We start from the raw sequence: 20,128 nt of genomic DNA, 5'->3' as shown, positions 1-20,128 counted from the left end.
CTAAGTCACCGTCTCCGCTGGAGTCGCTGTTCCTTGGGGTGAGGAACCGGGCGGCGGGCGCAGGTGCTCCCTCCCGGCCGGCTCCTCCTCGGGCGCCTCGTCCCCGCACCGCCCCTCCTGGGCACCCCCTCGCCGCCCCCGGGCGACGCGCGTCCGGCCGGGCGGCAGGACGCCCAGCGCCTTGACCCCCGCCCCCCGCGGCGGCCGCGCAGCCCCGCCCCGCCCCGCCCCGCCGCCCCGCCTCCCCCGCGCCCCGCTGCCGGCTGCCAGTCCCGGCTGCCAGTCCCGCCCGTGCGCTGGGCCGGCCGGGGGCCGCGGGCGTGCGCACCGGCGAGTCCGGGGGAGGGCGCGGGGGCGGCGGGGCGGGGCGGGCATGGGGGCCCCCGGGACCGGCCGCTGAGCGAGCGAGCGCGCCGGCGTGCGGCGGGAAGGCCAGCCTCGCGGTTCCTCCGGGAGCCCAACTCCGTTCCCGCGCCGCCACGATGATCCCCCCGAGCGGCGCCCGCGAGGACGGCGTGGACGGGCTGCCCAAGGAGGCGCCGAGCGCCGAGCAGCCGCCCTCTCCGGCATCCACCGGCAGCCAGGAATCCAAGGTACCGCGCGCACTCGCCCCAAGAGAGCACGAACTCACTCTCCTCCTGCCCTTCTCTGTGTCCACCGTCGTGTCCCCGGACTGGCGCCGGTGCCGGCGGGAGACGTGCCCCTAGCTGGAGCCGGGCTCCCCCGAGACCTGAGTGTCGGGCAGGACGCGCAGGAGAGCTGCTGGAGCGCGTCGCGTGGACCCGGCCTCCTGCCCACGCAGACCCGAGGCTGCGCGGGCTTCTCCCCCCGGAGCGCACGCCGGGCGGTGCGCCCCGACTCCCGGGCTCAGAGAGCCCGCTTTCGCGGGTGGCTGGCGGCTGGGCGGTTCCGCGCTTTCCGCCCGCCGGTGCCCCAAGCGCGGGGTGGGTGTTGAGCGGCGTCTGAAGGCTGAAGGAGGATAGACAGCGAGGGATGCACCTGCGGAAGGGCTAGGGCGCCTGCGGCCGGCCAGGGGTTGTCTGTGTCCCGGGCGTCTCCGAGACGAGACGTTTGGCGTAAGTCAAGGGCTCACCCCTGACTTCGGAGAAGCCGAGCGAAGGGAAGAGCCGCGTGCGTGGGAAAGTTGCTGTTCCTCTTGTGGAAGTTAATACGTGAAGAACTTACACTTGCTTTTGCGAGTGGCGCTAACGCACATACACAGAGCCACCCCCGCAGCACCCCTGCCACGGTTCCGCTTCCTCTGAATCGCTGCTGGGTGCCAGGCACGTGCTTGGGAATCTCGGACGCGGAGGGCGTAAAGCGTGGCCGCTGGCCGTGACCCGCCACGTGGCCTCGCGGCCCGGGGTGAAAATCGTAAGATGGAGCTTGTGGTCGCGAGGATTCCTTTACGTGCAGGGCTCCTGGCGCCTTGTGCAGATCTCCTTGAGAGCTCCCCAGGCATCTTCGGAATGCTGGGCAGTTGCTGTGCAGGAGCGAAGGCAAGGGGGATGCCGGTTCGGAGGGCAGGTCAGACGGGGCAGAGACAGGCCTCATCCCTCTGTCCCTTTGCATACACCCGTCAGAGCCGTTGGCAAACCAACAGGATCAAAATCCCAGCTAAGTGGCTCTCGGTGTAAGTGATGCCGGGCTCTGGGACACATCTCAGCCTCTGGCAGTAAGCCATCAAAGAGAGCTTGGCATTTTATTTTACTTTATTTTACTTTTATTTTATTTTATTTTACTTTACTTTATTTTATTTTATTTTATTTTACTTTATTTTATTTTACTTTATTTTATTTTACTTTATTTTATTTTATTTTATTTTATTTTATTTTGTTTTATTTTATTTTACTTTATTTTGTTTTATTTTGTTTTATTTTATTTTATTTTATTTTATTTTACTTTATTTTATTTTATTATTTTATTTAATTTTATTATTTTATTTTATTTTATTTATTATATTATTTTATTATTTTATTTTATTTTGTTTTGTTTTATTTTATTATTTTATTTTATTTTATTATTTTATTATTTTATTTTATTTTATTTTGTTTTATTTTATTTTATACTTTATCTTATCTTGTTTCATTTCATTTTATGGCCAATGTCTGATCAGGGATATATGTGTCAACTTGCCTAAATCTCAGTTGGAAAGGGGGCAGAAGCCCCACCGCCCCCCCTTCCAGAACCACTGTTAAGAATTCATGAAACGGCCCAGTACCTGTAAGAGCCCCATCAGGGTTTATCCTTTTCCTTCCTGAGCTGAGGCGGGTCCACCCCACCACAGATGATCCACCCCGAAGCAGCCTCACACCCTGAACACACACACACCACCTCTCCTCTGACTGGAAGTTTCTGGGCATCTCCTCACTGTCTTGTCACTGACCGTCAGCCACCTAAGGGCTGTGGGTGGTGTGGGTTAGTGGCCGTCTCAGAGCTGATCTGGAATACGGTAAATGAAGGCAGCAGAACTCAAGAGTGAGACTAGTACTCAACTTTCTCAGTTGGGCCGGCTGCTCCCGCAGTAGGCGTGTTCTGGAGAGGGCTTAGCATTTGCGGATGCGGCAGCGTGGTTTAAACACACTGTATGGATTTGCTATTTATAGATACCCCAATGCAAATTCCTTGGCAGAGGAAAAACTACATATGCGATACCCATAATTATCCACTGATTTATCTGACTGTGGTTTCAAATTTCGCACATGCAAGTTTTTCTCCAAGTGGCCTAGACACCTGAAGTGCGCGTATACGGCCCGAAATTTATGGTCGGTGTTCTTGTCAGTGGAGATGGGCCGCCGGGGGGGCCATGAACCCCAGGAAGCTGAAGGCAAAACAGTGTGGCTGAATGTGAGTTTTTTGGGGTGGCATTGGTGATATTCTCAAAGCCCTTGTCCCTCAGAAAGGCTGAACCGCCCACACCTAAGAAGGCTCTATTTATTCTACACCAGGAGTGTCAGATTTGAAAGCTCACGGCTGTTTACACGGATGTTCCACCCTGAGGATGGAAGGAAAGGAAGGAAGGAAGGAACAAGGCATTAGTAGGCACTTCTGAAATGGTCTGTGAAAATACCACTAAAATGTTTTAAGTCCCTCTGAGCATTAAGCTTCCTCAAGAAAGACTTTTAAAATTACTTCCTAAAAAAAAACAAAAACAAAACCCCTTTTCTTCTCTGATTGGAAGGGTGACAAATACCCTTTGTACAAATTTGAAAAGCCCGGACCAAAAAAAAGAAAGAAAAAAAAAAGTCCCTCATTGGCTCACCATCCCGAGGTGACTACCGATAACATTTTGGTCTACGTCATACATCTTTTTGAAGATCTGCTTTTGTATTCGCGTAGCTGAGCGAACTATGGTCAGCATCTGCTGAATGTGTGCCGTGTATCAGGTACAACTTGGATCTTCACAGTCACCCTGTGAGAGGGCCTTATTTTATGAATAGGAAGCAGAGCTCAGAAAGGTTAGGGGACTTGCCCAAGATCACAGAGCTAGCTGAGAGCCACAGCTAGGCCAGAGCCCCAGGCGGCATAGCTCTGGAGCCCAGCCCTCCACCACAACTCCCTGTCCCGCTTGGGCACTGTTTGCCTTCCTCCTGGTTCCCCTAACACCCCACTCAAGTATTCCACACGCCACTCAAAGTCACCTACAGCAGTATTTCGGGCTTCTCTCGAGAAGAAATCTTTGAAAATAAATTGAGCCACATTATCATATGAAATGATGAAAAACCAAGTCTTGTCCAGCTTCTCAGTGTTTGGTTTTTCTACTATCCCCCTCCCCACCCCTGAAAATATACTTATGGAAACAACTAAATGGGATGTCACAGAATCGTCTAGAAAGCGGGGCCGCAATAAATCCTTTGGTCGAGAAAGTCCATTAGGAGAGGACGATGATAGTTCAGTGCCCTGAGCCCATAAGATGTTTCCAGAAGTCCACTTTTTTTTGCAGACTGTTCGGAATGGTACATCATAGATTATGGGCGCTGGGAACACTGGAGATCATCTACTCTCAGTGTTTTTTTAAATTATGGATACTTTCTATTGTGTATATTGATTTTGGTACGGAAAATGCCAACATACACAAAAGCAGAGAAAACAGTCTAAAGATCAGTCGGTCTGTGACTAATCACCTGGCTTCACCAATGACCGATTGATTCATGGATGGTCTCTTTTCATCTCTTACCTCCCACTACCGCCACCGTCCCTCCTCACACACACTGGATCATTTGAAACCCAGTTCCAAACATCAAATCATTTCATCCATAAATATTTCAGGCTGCATCTCTGAAAGCTTCTTTGGGAAACATGACTACCATTATCACATGCTCACATACTTTTCTGTCGAGGGTCAGTAAATTCTTGGGGGGGCCACGGATGGTCCTTGGGAGATCCGTGAACAACCAGAACCGGCATTGAGCATCGTGCAGTTACACGTAGATGTGCGGCATCCGGAGAAAGGATCCATGGCTTAGGTCAGATCAGTAAACTATCTGTCACCTTCACTGGTTATTTAAATATCCTCTCCTTTTTTCTCTTGAGGAAACAGAGGCCAAGAGGAAGAGGCAATGACTTGCCTAAAATCACACACATTGCTAAGTGGCAGCATTTTTGCTTGAGAACCCTGTCTTGGAGTTTAGTCCCCAGGGCACATTCCTGTAAACAGAAGTAGTAATGTAGTTCATGTGGTTTTCTTTTTCATAAAATTAGTTGCATTGAAGAGTTTGAAAGCCACTGATGAACCTCACCCTTCTGTCTTTCCATTAACGATTCCAGAAAGACCACAACCTCATTTTTTTTAAGTGCTGACGGAGAGCATGGAATACTAAGAAAAATGTCATGTTTCAGCATCTCTTATTTCAATGAATATCTTTTCTCCTACCGACATAATGGCAACATAGAAAACCTTACGAGGGTCTAATATGAAGGTTTAATATGGATGCTCTTGGCCATCACTTATATGACCCAAGGTCACATTTTGATGATGTGGAGAGATTATAGGTTTTCAGGTCCAATAGACGAGAGTTGAGATCTTTCCTTATCAGTTGCCCTGTGACTGTGGGATAGTTGCCTAACCTCTCTGAGCCTCAGCTTCCTAATCTCTAGAGTGGGCATGCTGATACCCAGTTGACATGTTTTGTTTTGTTTCTGTAAGGCCAGTGACCTAATACGTCTTAAGCATTTAAAAGCGTGTGACATTGTTGACTTTCTCTTCCTGCTTCACATTAGATGACTTCTGTCACCAGCCAACCCCAGATATCACCGGAATCATTTCAGTAACCAAACCCGATACTGCAATAGTATAACTGAGTTTTTCTCCCCTTGGACTATACCGATGCTGTTGACTGTAGAGCGTGTTACACCTTAGCTGTTTTGTATCCCCGGGAAGATAAGCCACAGACTCACCAGCCTGTGGCTTCAATTTTGAAAGGGTGATATAAGCCACCCAGTGGCCCATTGGAGCCAGGAACCAAGGACTCCCCTTATTCCTGGATGGTTCTCTCTGAATGTGGACCACCATCCAAGTTAGCGGAGAAAAATCTCTTCACCATGAGAATGCGTCTCCCGGAAAGGGCATGTCCATCAATCAGCAGCTGTTTATTGAGTGCTGTCTTTGCGCCCAGCTTGTCCCATACACATATATGAAGCTATCGTTGGTAAGGATTTTAACTTCTACTCAGGGGAGATGATGGCACCTTCGCTTTGCATCCAAATCTCTTGGGGAGTCCAGTCCACAGGTTAGAGCGCTAAACTGAAATCTCTGAACGAGGGTCCCAAGCATGAGTATTGTTGTAGCGCTTCCTTAGCGATTTCATTGTACAGCCAAGTTTGAGGAACGCTGGCTTAGACCATCAAAGAAACTGAAGAGAGAATAGGAATTGCATAAGAACTGTAGATTGTCGAGATTCTCTTCTTTCCAAGCACCGTACCTGAAGGAACCATTTGTGATTACTTCTCTTCTTCCCTTCCCATTTATCCTTCCTTTCCAAACAAATGGCTCCGACAAGTGACCCACTGTTGACTTCCACACTGCCAGATAATCTTAAGCATGTCTCAGATGCAGCTGGATTTACAAGGCTAGCTATGCTCTTATTATGCTATTTTCATAATCAAAAATAAAAGGTGGAAGACAGAAAACTATAAAGAAAAAAGTTCTTTATCATACAACCTAGATATAAGGGTTGTTTCGTTACTTGCCATATTTTTCCACTTACGTTTCCTTTATATGTGTGCACACACGTACTTGAAACAAAATTGGAACAGTGTATACGTAAATGCATGATGTACTTTTTCTTGAACCTGATGTTATACAGAAATTTCCCATATACTCTGAGATAATAACATCAATAATAAAAATAGTACAACATTCTACTTCACTGTTAGGCCGCATCTATTTCATTGGTCCCTTCTGACGCATATTTAGGTTCTTTTTACCTTTCACATATTTAAAAACATTGAAATTTGGGGCACCTGGGTGACGCAGTCGGTTAAGCATCCGACTTCGGCTCAGGTCATGATCTCACAGTTTGTGGGTTCAAGCCCCGCGTCGGGCTCTGTGCTGACAGCTCAGAGCCTGGAACCTGCTTTGGATTCTGTGTCTCCCTCTCTCTCTGCCCCTCCCCGCTCTCACTCTGTCAAAAATAATTAAACATACATACGAACATACATACATACATAAATAAATAATAAAAACATTGAAATTTATATCCTGACACATAAACATTTGAATATATTTCTGACTGGTTTCATAGGAAGTAGAGCTGTTGGGTCTGGATATAAACACTTCCAAGGTCTCGTATTCTCGTCGACACGGTGCCCTCAAGAAAGACTATTACCGTAGCTTTTCATCTCTTAGTAAACTTTTTTATTGAAGTATGGCATCCTACCAAAAAGTGCACACACCATAAGATTCCAGCTTAATTAATTTTCAAACAATAAACTTTTGATCTGTCTGTAACCAATGCAAAAGTCAAGAAATCAGATGTTACCAGCACTTTGGAATCTCCCTCAGACCCCCTTCTCTCATCTCTAGCTCCCCAAAAGTAAACGATATCCTTCTAACACCATAAATTAATTTCAGTCATGTGTGCTTTGTGGAAATGGAATCATGTAGTGGAGACTCCTTTATGCCTGGCTGCTGTCACTTAGCAGGATGTTACGAGCTTCATGTATGCCCGTGCGTGTGGCAATCATTTTTATTTTCCTTGCTGTATAGCATTCCACAGTAGGAACGGTTCACTGTGTACCCACTCTACTGATGATAAACATATGGATTATTTCTTGGTTTGGGCTGCTTCAAGTAGGACCCTATGATCATCTTATATATGTCCTTATAGATATCTTATATATATCCTTATAGATATTTTCTATCTATCCTTATAGATATCTTGTATCTATCCTTATAGATATCTTGTATCCAGCCTTATAGATATCTTCTATCTATCCTTATAGATATCTGTTGGAACAGCATCGCTGGGTTGTAGGGCAGACATGGGTTCAGCCTTGGTAGGCATTGTCAGCTTTCCAAAGTAGCTGTACTAATTCATACTCCCTCCAACAATGTAGAGTTCAGCCTCCTCCTTATCCTACCAATACTTGGTATTATTGTCTGTCTTTTTCACTGCAGCCGTTGTCATAGGAGATTAATGGCATCCCACTGTGTTTTTAACTTGTATTTCCGCAACGAATAATGAATCTAGCAGTTGGCAGTTTTTGTGCGTTTTGGCATTTGAATATTGTCTTGGGTGCAGTAGTCGGTCAAGCCTTTTGTTTCTTTTCCTGTTAGGTTGTCTGTCATGTTCCTTTTAATTTACAGGAATTCATTACATGATTCTAGATACAACTACTTTCAGAGATAAATGTATTGGAGATATCGTCTCCTACTCTGCAGCTTACCTCTTCTCTTCTTAACAGAAATTCTTATTTAATTAGTTTATTAATTCACCCTCTTATGGTTGTTAGTGCTTTCTGTGTTCTGTTTATGAAATCTTTGCTTACCCGAGAGGCATGAAGGTATTCTCTTACATTCTTTCCCAGAAATGTTATGTTTTGCCTTTCACACATAGGTTTATAATCCACTTGGAATTGCTCTTTTGGTATGGTGTGAGGTAGGGGTCGAGATTCATGATTGAACTGAATTGCCACCTTTGTTCTACCCGTGATATAGACCACTCAAGTGTGTTTGCTTCTGCAAGTATCCCAGGGTATCATTAACTGAGAACCCAATTTTCTGTTACGTCTTCAGTTTGGGGGTTCTCAGACCAAACTGTGTTGTAGAAATTCGAGCCTCAAATCTATGTAAAGGCAATCTGTGATTATGAATTCTCAGGAAATGTGTATGTTTGTGTGGATTTTCCACTTTATGGCTATGCTAGGATTTCTTTATCATCAACCCAAGTTGGTGAGAAATTTGTTTCTAGTTCATTCTTTCTTTGTTTTTCAAATATCCCCTCTATCCAATCCCCCTAGGTGTTTTTTTTTAATTGGTGGTAAAATATGCATAACATACTATTTCCCATTTTAACCATATTTTTAAGTGTACAGTTCTTTGACGTTAAATACATTCACACTGTTGTGCAGCCCTCACCACCATCCCTCTCCAGAACCTTGTCACCTGCCCAGACTGAAACTCTGTGCCCATTAAACAGTTATTCCCCATCTCCTTTCCCTGGCCTCTGACATTCCAGTTTCCAATTCTATGAATTTGACTACTCTAGGTACCTCATATCAGGAGTCACGTAATATTCACCCCTCTGTCATTGGCTTATTTCACTTACCATAAATCTTTAAGGTTCATTCAGGTTTTGGAATATATGTCAGAATCGCCTTTTGTTAAGGCTGAATAGTATTCCATTGTATGAATATGTCACATTTTATTTATCCATTCACCCATCAGTGGATATTTGAGTTGCTTCCACTTTTTGGCTATTGTGAATAGTACTATTACGAACTTGGGTATATAAATATCAGTTCAAGTCCCTGCTTTCATTTCTTTTATGTGTATAGCCCAAAGAGTGATCGCTGTATTACATGGTAAGTTTTCTGTTTGATTTTTTTGAGGCATCATCATATTGCTTTTTCCCCACTGGCTGCACCATTTTAGACTCACAGCAGCAAAACCCTTGTTCACAGGAACCAGGGTTCCAGTCTCTCTGCATCCTCTCCAACAGTTGTTATTTTCTGTTTTGTTTTATTTATTTTTTATCCTCCTGGGCATTAAACGGTATCCCATCATGGTTTTTATTTTGTATTTCCCTGATGGGAAGTTGAGCATCATTTCACGTACTTATTGGCCATTTGTATGTCTCCTTTGGAGACATGCCCATTCAAGGCCTTTGCCCGTTTTTAAATCAGGTTGTTTGGGCTTTTTGGTTGAGTTATAGTATCGTAGCCTTTTACATCAGAAAATTTGAAGGACAAAGACATATGGGGTTTTCTTATTGTTTTAACTACACACAGGGTTATTTCTGTGTTTTAAAAACTAGTCTTTCTTTTGCATATTATCTGCTCATGTCCTCATCCATTTTAATAGAACGTTCATCCATTTCCTATTGATTTTTAAAAATTCTTTATAAATATTAAAGCGATGATCTTTCATAGATGTTGTAACATTTTCCCAGACTGAAATTTGCTTTTTGATTTTATTACATTTTCAATCTAGAAGATTTCTTTTATGTTGTTAAATGTCTCAGATTCATTTAGCTGTGGCTTCTTTTTTCCATATATTTAGAAGAGTCTTCCCCACCCTGGGAGCAGATAAATATTAACCTGTTTGTGTCTCTAGATTCTTAATATATACCTGTTCATTTTATCACCTTAATCCCTATGGAATTTATGGTGTTATGTGGTATGGAAGAACTCTAATTTTTCCCCCAGGGATTAATAAGTATTTCTAAACCAGTTATTGAATAATTCATCCTTTTTTTGCTGATTTGAAATGTTACATTTATTATGTAATAAATGCTAATATGTACTAAGTTCTCCTTTAGAGTTATCTGTTAAATTCTAGTGATTTTGCATACATTACTATAGAGTATTTTGGCATTACTATTATAATGTTTTAATTATTGTAGCTTTATCATAGATAATTGGCAATACAGGTACCTCCCGGGAGTTTTATTTACTTAGCTGCATACCTTTTTTGTTTTTTCATCAAGTTACAAAAATAATATTTGGAAAGTACTTGCGTGAAACCTTGATCGTTTCAGTGAAATCTTTACAAGTGTCGGGATTTTGTATCCAGGAACATAGTATACGTATCTTTCGTCGTCGATGTGTCTTTTATGACATTTGTAAGTGCTTGGGAGTTTTCCTCAAATACTTTTTGCCCAATTCTCTGTTAGGTATTGTTTGGGTATTTTATACTCTGGGTTACCGTTATGAACCATCCGTGGTGAGAACTGACATACAGGAAATTTGTTTTATATTAATTTTATAATCTAAGATCTTTTAGGTTCCATTTCATCCATTCCATCAATAAGGAAATACAGCGTCGCTTAGTGGTCCAAATCCCACGGCGCCACTTTGAGATGCCGCTTATATAAGCTTCCCTGTCCTTCCCTTTCCTGACCTTCACTGTTCTTTCTGGAAAGTGAGCATAATCCCGTCTGCAGCATCATCGCTAGGGTTAAATTAAGGAGTGTATGCTAAGCGCTTACCACAGTGTTGAGCCCATAGTAAGTAAATGCTAGTTATTGTTATTAGATTATCATAATACCTGCAATAATAATTTTGCCTCTCTAAATATAACTCTCATTTTTGGAGGTGGGGGAGTAGAGTAGGCTTGGGATAAGGCTTATTGCATGAGAACTCCCCAAACAGGGTAAATATGAGCGGAGGTATGGAGCTAATACCTGGCCCACTTTAAATGCCAGCAATATTTTACTGTAAATGCACACTGTCTATAAGTGTTTATTGTACAGTTGTTGGTACTACGGGGTGGCCTTAGCACTCTTGTTCATCAACCCACTGGGAAAGCCACTACAAACTTACACATTCCGCCTAAGAAATACAAGGTGGTGTTTTGCAAATTTAACTTCAAGACAAATCCATTTGCAACCAAATCATTTCTTAAGACCTCCTTCTCTGCAAATCCCAGACTTCCCACTCCTGTTCCCAATTAAACTGAGACAGTCTTTCTCGTGTTAAGATGGGGAATGTTCTTAGCTTACTAAGAATTTCCATCAGGAATGGACGTGGAATTGTTTCCAGCGATTTTTTGGCAAGTATCGAAGTAATCATGTGATTTTTTTTTCTTGTCCTTTGGCCTCTTTATGTGATGGATTATATTAATAGATAGCCTAATATTAAACCCTCTTACATTCCTGGAAAAGATCCTACTTGGCCATGAGGATTTTCTTTTAATAAACTGCTGGGATTTGATTGCCAATACTGTATTATTTTTACATCCATATACATAAGGGAGATTGTTCTGTGACTGTTACTTTGTGTTCTTGGTCAGATTTTATTTTTAAGAATATGCCAAGTTTTAGAAATCAATTTGAGAGGATGTCCACGGAGACTTTCACTTGTTTTGTTTTTATTTTTTCTGTGGAACAATTTGTAGAACCCAGAGCCCCTCATTTGATGTGGGGGGGGAAAAAACCCTGCTAATAATATCTAGACCTAGCACCTATTTTCGAATAAATTTTGAACACATTGTTTTTTATTTTATTCTCTTCTGTCTTTCTCTCTCTCTCTCTCTCTTTTTTTTTTTTTTTTTTTTTTTTACAAATTGGCATGATTCAGGTTTGTTAATTTGGTTTTTTCCATAAGCTTATTCATTTCCTTTAAATCTTAATAGCATCTCTGGATGAGTTGTCATAGAAGGAGCCCTGCACCTCCCCTCAATCTCTCCCTATCTTCACTTTCTCTAGCGGGTGCCCCTGCGCTCCCATGCTGTGCACACCCGGTTTTGTAGTTCTCTGTGTTTATACAGCATCGGTGCCTCGATCCGGGTTGGGATCAGGGGCTGTGTTAAACCCCAGTGCCCCCTCCTTAAATCCCTCACTTCGTTGATTCCCTTCCTATTGGTAGAACAGTTCCTCTCTGGCCCTTTGGGCTGTGACTTCCCCTCCAGCCGTCACTCCCGTGTTGGTCCTCCCCAGCCTCCTGCTGTCAGCCCTCAGTCCCTTGTCACTCTCCGTCATCTCTCTGCGTGCCTCCTGGCACGTCTTACCTATTTCCATTTCACCCACCGGCCCGTAACTTGCAAATCTGCATCCAGCACTGACATCGGTCTTCTGAGCTCTCGACTGACATACCCAGCTACCTTTTGGACAGCCTGTCTTGCTCTCCCCCCCCCCATACCTTTTCAATTCAGCCCCCCTCTCAACCAAACCCCTCGTTCTCAACTCAGATGCCAGCCCAGTTCTTTACATATTCTCACCCACATGTGAGCATGATGCACGAAGTCCACCAACCCGAGCCCGAAAACCAGAAGTCATCCTCGATGACCCCCCCCCCGCCCCCAGGAAACAAGATGGCTGTCAGCCCCCGGGGGGTGCTTCATTGATCTGGAAACGAAGCTTGCCCGCGCTGCCTGTTGCTAAGGGCCCCAGAGCTTGAAGTTCCCATCGGCATGTTTCCCCCAGGGCCGGCCGCGGCTGTGACCACGGCCTGGAGGACTGAGTCCGGACACAAGAAGAGGCCCAAGAGGAGGGATCCAGAACAGGAATGCCACTGTTCTTTGCCCCCCAACCCGACATGAGGGAAAGTAGTAAGAAGAGGTGCTAGAGGACCCCCGGCTGCCCTCCCTCCATCTCCAACACTCTGAGTTTTATCAGAGCAGGGTAACTTGGAGAACTCGGGGAGGGATCCCCACGGCCCCTCGCCCCGGTGATGCTGGTCACTGGCAGAAGCCCTGTCACCGTGTGCCCGCCCTCCACACAGATCTGCTCGCCTGCTGATCCGGCCCTGTTTGCCACCCTCCCCAGGGTCAGCACCCCCCCTCCCAACTCCGCAGTCACCTGCCCGCCCTGGCGGGTCTGTCTGTCCCCCGCGATGGCAGAGCCAGGCCCGCTGTCACCCGTTGCAGCCTCACTTCTGGCCTGACCGTTGGCGACGTTCACGGGCTACAGGTGACTCTTCCGGATACCCTGGATTTTTCAGTCCTTGAGCTTTTCTCCTCCTAAGGTCTCGTCTTCCGTTCTCTTCCACATCCCCACCGGCTTCTGTGATCATCCCCGAGAGGCTTCCCGTCCTGTGACCTGCACCTGGCATCTTTCCATCTAATCCCCTCTGACACCTCTACTCCAGGAGTGTTTCAGCCCGACCAGACCATAAAATCCCTTAGCCGGCAAGCTCACTGCCTTTTATTTGTCCCTCACGCATTTTAGGTTCCCAGATTCCTTTTTGTCATCATCGTAATTACTCCCTCGCCAACGCGCTGAACTCCTGTGCCCTTCTGTCCCTTTGTTCAGAATCGCCTAGAGAAACCTCAACTCTGCCTAAAGCCAATTTCCCACCTACTCCATACCCACACTTCTGGAGAAAGTAGAGAAGACAGATAACAAACAGGGTGACAAAATGCGTAACGTTTATTTCAGGCAGTGCGCAGGCTCTGTGGAAGGGTGCAGCGTGGAAGCGGGTAGCATTAGAGCTTTTCTGATCGGGGACAGATTCTACGAGAAAGTGACCTTGAGTCACAGCCCAGAATGGAGTGAGGGTGTCAGCTGTCATTTCAAGATCTAGGGTGAGAGGAGACTAGGGGAGAGATCTGGACAAAGCCCTGGGCGGGAACAGGTTTGTGTGCCTTGAGGAACAGCAAGAAACCTTGGGTGCTTGTGGCTGAGTGCTGAGCCCAGAAGGCGATACTCACCTCTAAAGAGGTAAGTCCCGGGGCTAGAACCGTACTGTCCAGTATGGTAGCCGTGACGTATGTGTGGCTCCCTGATTTTAAATCCATTAAAAACTCAGTTCTTTTGTCACACTAGCCACGTTTCGAGTGCTTGTAATCATCTATGGCGAGTGGTTACCACAGTAGACACCGTCGATTACAGAACATTTTTATCATTGCGGAACATTCTTCTAGACAGCGCCAGCTAAATCCTGTGGGTCTGCAAGGGCCATGCTAAAGAATCTGGATTTTGCTGTCACTTGGAGAGACCACCACTTGAGAAAGCCCGGGAGGAAGCGGGTCTGGACGGTACCGGGTTTACACCGTACAAAGGTTCCCGAGGCCGCTGCACGCAGTGGGACTACAGCATAGCAAGGGTGGAAATAAGGAGGGCGCTTAGAAAGCTAGAGTAGTCCAGATGAGGGAGAATGCTGTGTGGGCACAGGTATCAGTTGGCAGAATCTCTAAGAAGCGACAGGCTTCAGGATACATTGTGAAAGGAGAACCCATGAGATTTGCTGGGAGTGGTGATGCGAGGCGTGAGGGAGAACGAAGAACTCGGGACGCTTCCTAAAAAGTTAAAGGGAGGAAGCCCTGTGCAAGCATGTCTGGGTAGCAACCGCAGTAAACTTGAGCAACGTGGAGCGTGACTTCTGTCTTACGGATGACCTTTCAAAGATGGAGACAGTAGGATTGGCGTGATTGATTTTGCACATAGGGAAGAAGGCGCAGGTCAGGAAAGTCGACGAGGTCAGATGAACGTCTTAGAAGCTGGGCAGAGGAGAGAGTTAGATTTGAAGAGTGAGGACGAGAGGAGCCATTAATGCTGTACCAGGGAAATGGCAGCTGGACCGGCCTGGAGAGAACCTAAATCGGGAAGGGGAACAATCCAGTCTCAAGAACATGCAGAGGGGAAAAGGGAAGGAAGAGGAAAGAGCAAGCCTGAGAAGCCTTTCAAAGACCAGGGCGAGTGCCTGGTTCCTCCACGGAGAGCCAGGCTGCACGGGGGTGGAGGCCGTGTTCAGCCAGGAGGCCCCTTAATAAGCTGAATGAGATTTGCAGACTGACTTCTTTAACTACATCTCTTTAGATGATATTAAACCGAGGTTTCTTCGGGTGGGGTACATGTGACTTTGATACACATACGAAAAAAATTTATAAATTGGATCTCTGTTCATTGAACAGTATTTTCCTACTGACTCTTATTAAGAAATTTGAGACGAAGTTCCTGGGAAAAGCAATAATAATAGTCACATGATACAGATGCAGTAAATCTTTTAAGTCAGATTTATGATTGAAAAATGCTAGGGATGATTGGCTGATAACATTAATACTACCATGCAAACTCAGTGACGACGTTTTGTTCCAGAAGCATTTTCTTGGAGTTCCATATCTTGGGGGAAGTGAGTTCCTTGCACCTCAGAGAAGTACCAGGAAACCTTATCAGGGAAGGACGCTCAGAAAGGGATCATCCTAGTTGGTCAAACCTTCCTGATAACAGAGAACGTGTCCTCGTGTGTGCCAGGCGTTTCCCTGTTGAGAATCGTCCTTGCAAATCTCTCTCTAATCTGGCTCACCTTTCCCTGCCTTCAAACCCAGAATATGCCACATGGAATTTCATTCACTTATAACAGAGGTGAACGTGCTCTGTCAATTTCAAAGCAATTATATCGGTTTTGTACTTGACTTTTCCTAATTACTCGGGATTCCCATGTAAACACAAGTTATTGAACTTTATGCACGTAGGGGAGTTTTTGTCCCCTGTACCGAGGATTCTGCACTGCTCTCCTGGCTCTTGTGCCCGATTCCACCATTTTTCTAACCTTCCTTCTCGAAGGCCAGTTCTCTCTGCAGACTGCTTTGAGGCTTTCAACTTGCTTCTTCTAATTTGCTTTCGTGTTGGAAGATCAATCAATCATCAAACTGGTTGGAATTTCATGTTCCTGAAAACAGAATGGAAACTGAACCCTAATGGACTACCAGGTTAAAAAAAAATCCATGCTAAAGACATTGACAACAGAGGGAGATAAATAGAGGATTGTTGTGTCTTCGGGGTTTGTTTCCTTGTTTACTTAGTGATCTGGAAGTTCATCAGGCTTTTGCTGATATATCCTGGTTCTTGGCTGCATTTTCTACAAGCCAGTTTCTGAGTTCCTGATAGGTTTTGTGTTTCCTAATTCTTGCTTAAAAGGCAAAGCTGGTATCCATTTGTTTAATTAACACATTTTTACTGGATGCTTCAGATGTTGGTCAGTTTGTTGGGAATCACCCCCGGAGGACCTGACCTTCCAATTGAAACATTTGAAAAGATAAGTTCCTAAATACAAGGTCTCATTATTGTCAATTACTCCAGCGTGGATTTTTTTCTAACTGCCATAGTGGACTCTTTATATAGCCTGTAGATATAGCCAGGCAGGTACATAGCCTATAAGCGAAATGATCCAGATACATGTTCCATGAATAAGTTACGTGAGGAAAGAAAAGGAGCAAAAGGAAAAAAACATCCAGCTTACAAAATTAAAACCTACAGTTACAGTTCTTCTGATGAATTCGAGGAAGCACACAATGTAAAATCAGGAGGCTTCACGTCAGATCACGACTCGAGCCACTGAAACCCCTCAAACCCTCAAATGTGCAGATTCTTGCTATGAATGCTCTTTTTTCCAGAAGGAATACATTCAGTCTGGGTCTGATAACCCAAGTTCTCTAGAATTTCATGGGTTTTATGAACTTGCCTGAAAAAGCAATACGCACTGTTTCCTAGGTGATTTGTTTGTTCCTGTGGTTAGAATTACTTCGGCAAAGTTCCTTTCATAGACTGCCCATAGGATGACCTTTGCAGATAGAAGGAAGTAAAAAAAACCTGATTCTCTAATTCATAATAAATCATAGGGTCGAAGACGAAAGACATTTTAAACTGCTGTAGGGAGCCAAGAGCAAAGTGCCAAGCCCTTCAGCTTCATGGAAGGACGCTTTCTGGTTCTTTTTTTTTTTTTTAATGTGTAGTTTTGAGAGAGAGAGAGAGAGAGAGAAAGACAGAGACAGAGACAGAGCATGAGCAGGGGAGAGGCAGAGAAAGAGGGAGACACAGAATCCAAAGTGGGCTCCAGGCTCCAAGCTGTCAGCACAGGGCCTGATGTGGGGCTTGAACTCACAAGCCGTGAGATCATGACCTGAGCCGAAGTCGGACCCTCAACCGACTGAGCCACCCAGGCGCCCTGACACTTTCTGGTTCTTCATTGGACCTACACTTATAAGTCTGTCCATAGCCTGGTTGGACATCAGTCCAGAGAGCCTAAATGTCACTCTTAAAGCCCATGCACCTGGTTCCCAGGCTCTGGACAGCAGCTGTGAAACTCACAGTGGCCATTGAGGAGCCACAGCTTTGACCTCGTCCCCAGTGGTCAGATTCACCGAATCATATAGAGGCACCTCGGAGGAAGCTGGCTTCCAGCATATAAAGTTGATGTACCTGCAGAAGTTACCAGGCTTCTCTGGTTTTGTTTTTTATTATTATTATTATTATTCCCTTATCTTTCACCTTAAGTTGGGGTCTCTAGAAGCAAAGCATGAGCTTCAGAAGCATGTAATTTACTGAAGGCATGCTCTTAGGAAAAAACCTACAAGAAGGGAAGGAAGCAGGAGAGGACAGGAGACGGGACTGAACAAGAATGCAGCCTAAGGTGAAGTCTTCCCTGATCCACAGTGGGGCTCTGGGGCATCAGCTGCACCACCGAGTTGTCCCTGCCTCAAGGTGACATGACTGGACTGTGTCACTCTGTACGGGTCAGTCTTTGGCCGGAAGTGGAGGGGTGGGTGCAGGCACGTACATCATCTCCTACAGGAGACACTTCCCATTGGCTGAGGGCAATTCCCAGAAGAAGGAGCCATCCGCAAACCGAAGCAGCTGTGAGGTGGGCTCAGGGGCCCCAGTAGAGACGACTCGGGTGGGGGACCCACGGCCTCCCCCCACCTCTCCCTCTGTTGTTTTAGCCAGAGTGGCCCTTTCCCTCTTTCATGCTCCACACAGGAATTTTGCTAACATCTTTGGTCAAAAAACAAAAAACAAAACAAAAAAAAAGGGCTGCATTTGAAGACAGTCTGACAGACACCAGATGAAAGCATATAACAGCCGCTGGCTGGGGGAGCTGGTCGCCTACGCCATAACGCAGCAGGTGACGCAGAGCAGGAGAGTAAGCTAGGGATCTTGGTGGGACTGAGCACTGATGGAATCCCATATACCACCCCACCCCCCGCCAGGAAGAAAGGGCATTTCAAGGAGAAGGATGCCACGTGTTACAAGTTCAGTTGGCCAACTTGAAGTGCGGAAAGAGCCAGGGGCGGCCCAGTTGCCTTGCTCCTCCAAGATGACCTTAGTGGTCTTATCCTCTAAGGATAAGTGGGCATCCTTTTAGCCTCAGGATAAAGAACCCCCCCCCCCCCACCGAGAAACTTGCTGCCACAAGGAAACAAACTCCAGAGCCTTAGAAAGATTTTAACTAACGTGACTTGCGTACATGGGCAGGTTTTTAGAGAAGTTCTTCCGACTGACTTAGAAGTCGTTGGAATCAGTGCCCGGAGCCATCTACTTGGACGGTGGCTCTAGGTTTCGTGGGTTTGACCGCAGAACCATCAGTTCTGGGCCTCACACAGCCCCACTCGAAGTAGGAGCACTTGTGCTCGAGTGTCGTGGGGAATATTGGGAGAGATGGATAAGGAAAGAAAGGGATGAATGTGCTTTAAAGGGGGGTGGAGATAATGCTCAGGTTTGTGGGTGTAAGGCAACAAAGTAACCGTGGCTGCCCTTTGGAAGCTTTCAAGTTCCAGACCTGGTGGTGGACACTGTATATTCATCACCTCCCTTGCAAATTTCCCAATTTGACAGATGATAAGTAGCCGGTAAGTGTCAAATTTAGGTCATCGGAGTCCAAACCTGGGCTGCCATGTTCCAGATTCAGCTAGACCATAAGATAGGCAAATAGATACAGAAATAGAAATATATAAATAGATATGTTGTAATAACTGTTCATCCATCTGCTGTCAGATGACCATCTGTCCATGTGTTCTAGAACTGTCTGAGAAGGTCACTGGGTCGTTTTGAATCCTCGAGCATAGAAAATACCACGTGGAAAGAATGGATGAGATCATCCCAGACAATCCCGTAGCTTCAGGGTTGGGGAAACTGAGGCCCAGGGAGGTTGACTTCTTCTCCCACTTCCACAACAAGAAGGACTACCCGAAGCCGCAGGACAGACCGTTTAGGCATCTACACTGGGTTAAGAAGCCTCATGAATCCCTCCAAAGAACACCGGAGAGCAGTTGGTTGCTGATGTGAGCGTGTACCAGCATCATGCTAGGGAGGGGAGGCTGTGAAAACACAGACGAGACCCTGCCCCCAGAAGCTCTGATCTGGTAGGTCTGGGATGGGACCTATTTTGCAGTTCAGACAAGGTTCAGGTGATGCTGACACTGTGCGTACAAAGCCTTTTTGAGAACTGTGGCCATTGAAGCAGCTGCCTCTGTGCATCGCTCTGGCTGTGGTTATATACAGCGGTTCTCTTGACTCAAGATAATCTGCACGTATGCAAGGGCTCCGGCCCTAGCCTCTCTCAACCCATAGATGGCCAGAATTAATTCACTGGCGGGAGGGAAGCACCAGGAGCACGCTGATGACCCAGCGTCTCTCAGCCTCCTGTACCGACCACCTCCTTCACCGGCTGTGGACGCGGATAAAGAAAGCAAAGGAGGTTAGCTTCACGGGACTGAGGTTTTCCTTCCCAAAACGTCCAAACTTTTGTGTCAATTTTGAAACCACCAGGAAATCAAGCCTCTAAGAAGGTTGCTTTCCCTTCATTTTGGAGTCATATTGGCTTGTGAAAAGCAGTCTGTGTCCCCTCTGGAAACAGAGAACAGATGGCCAACTGGAGGTTCATGAAGGAGGCAGGGGAACCTCCCAGCTATGCATTTCCTTGGCAGGGATTTCACATCCAAGGCCACGCACAGCCTGAGCCTGCCTTTTCCAGCATATTCATGGAGGTTTTCTTATGCTCAGGAAATACTCTTTTTTTTTTTTTCAAAGTCATAAACAAAAAGGCAGTAAGGCGCATCACTTCCGAAGTCTTGCAGAGAGATACCTTAAGAACCCAGACAGAAAATACCAAGTCGAATCGGAGCCACAGTTTTCAGCTGCCGCAGGGAACCCAAGAAGCCTGCGCTCACTGCTCTAGGGACGTGGCTGGAGATGAAGCTGGGAGGGCTGTAGCCACAGGACTCCAGAGCTGCTGCCTTTGGGCACCTGGG

The 20,128-nt window shown here is 45.9% G+C and overlaps 1 protein-coding gene across 2 annotated transcripts in view; it reads left to right on the top strand.

The window, feature by feature from the left end:
- The first annotated feature begins 367 nt into the window (after positions 1-367).
- Positions 368-20,128, top strand: part of STAC (SH3 and cysteine rich domain) — a 138,058-nt gene continuing 118,297 nt past the window's right edge. For both annotated transcript variants that reach the window (XM_043595806.1, XM_043595805.1), the window contains exon 1: positions 368-593. In XM_043595806.1, the coding sequence (XP_043451741.1) occupies positions 483-593 (111 nt within the window). In that variant the 5' untranslated portion in view covers positions 368-482. The remainder of the gene's footprint in view (positions 594-20,128) is intronic.

The sequence above is a fragment of the Prionailurus bengalensis genome, chromosome C2, assembly GCF_016509475.1.
Source record: "Prionailurus bengalensis isolate Pbe53 chromosome C2, Fcat_Pben_1.1_paternal_pri, whole genome shotgun sequence".
NCBI lineage: Eukaryota > Metazoa > Chordata > Mammalia > Carnivora > Felidae > Prionailurus > Prionailurus bengalensis.
This window is presented reverse-complemented; position numbering and strand designations above follow the sequence as displayed.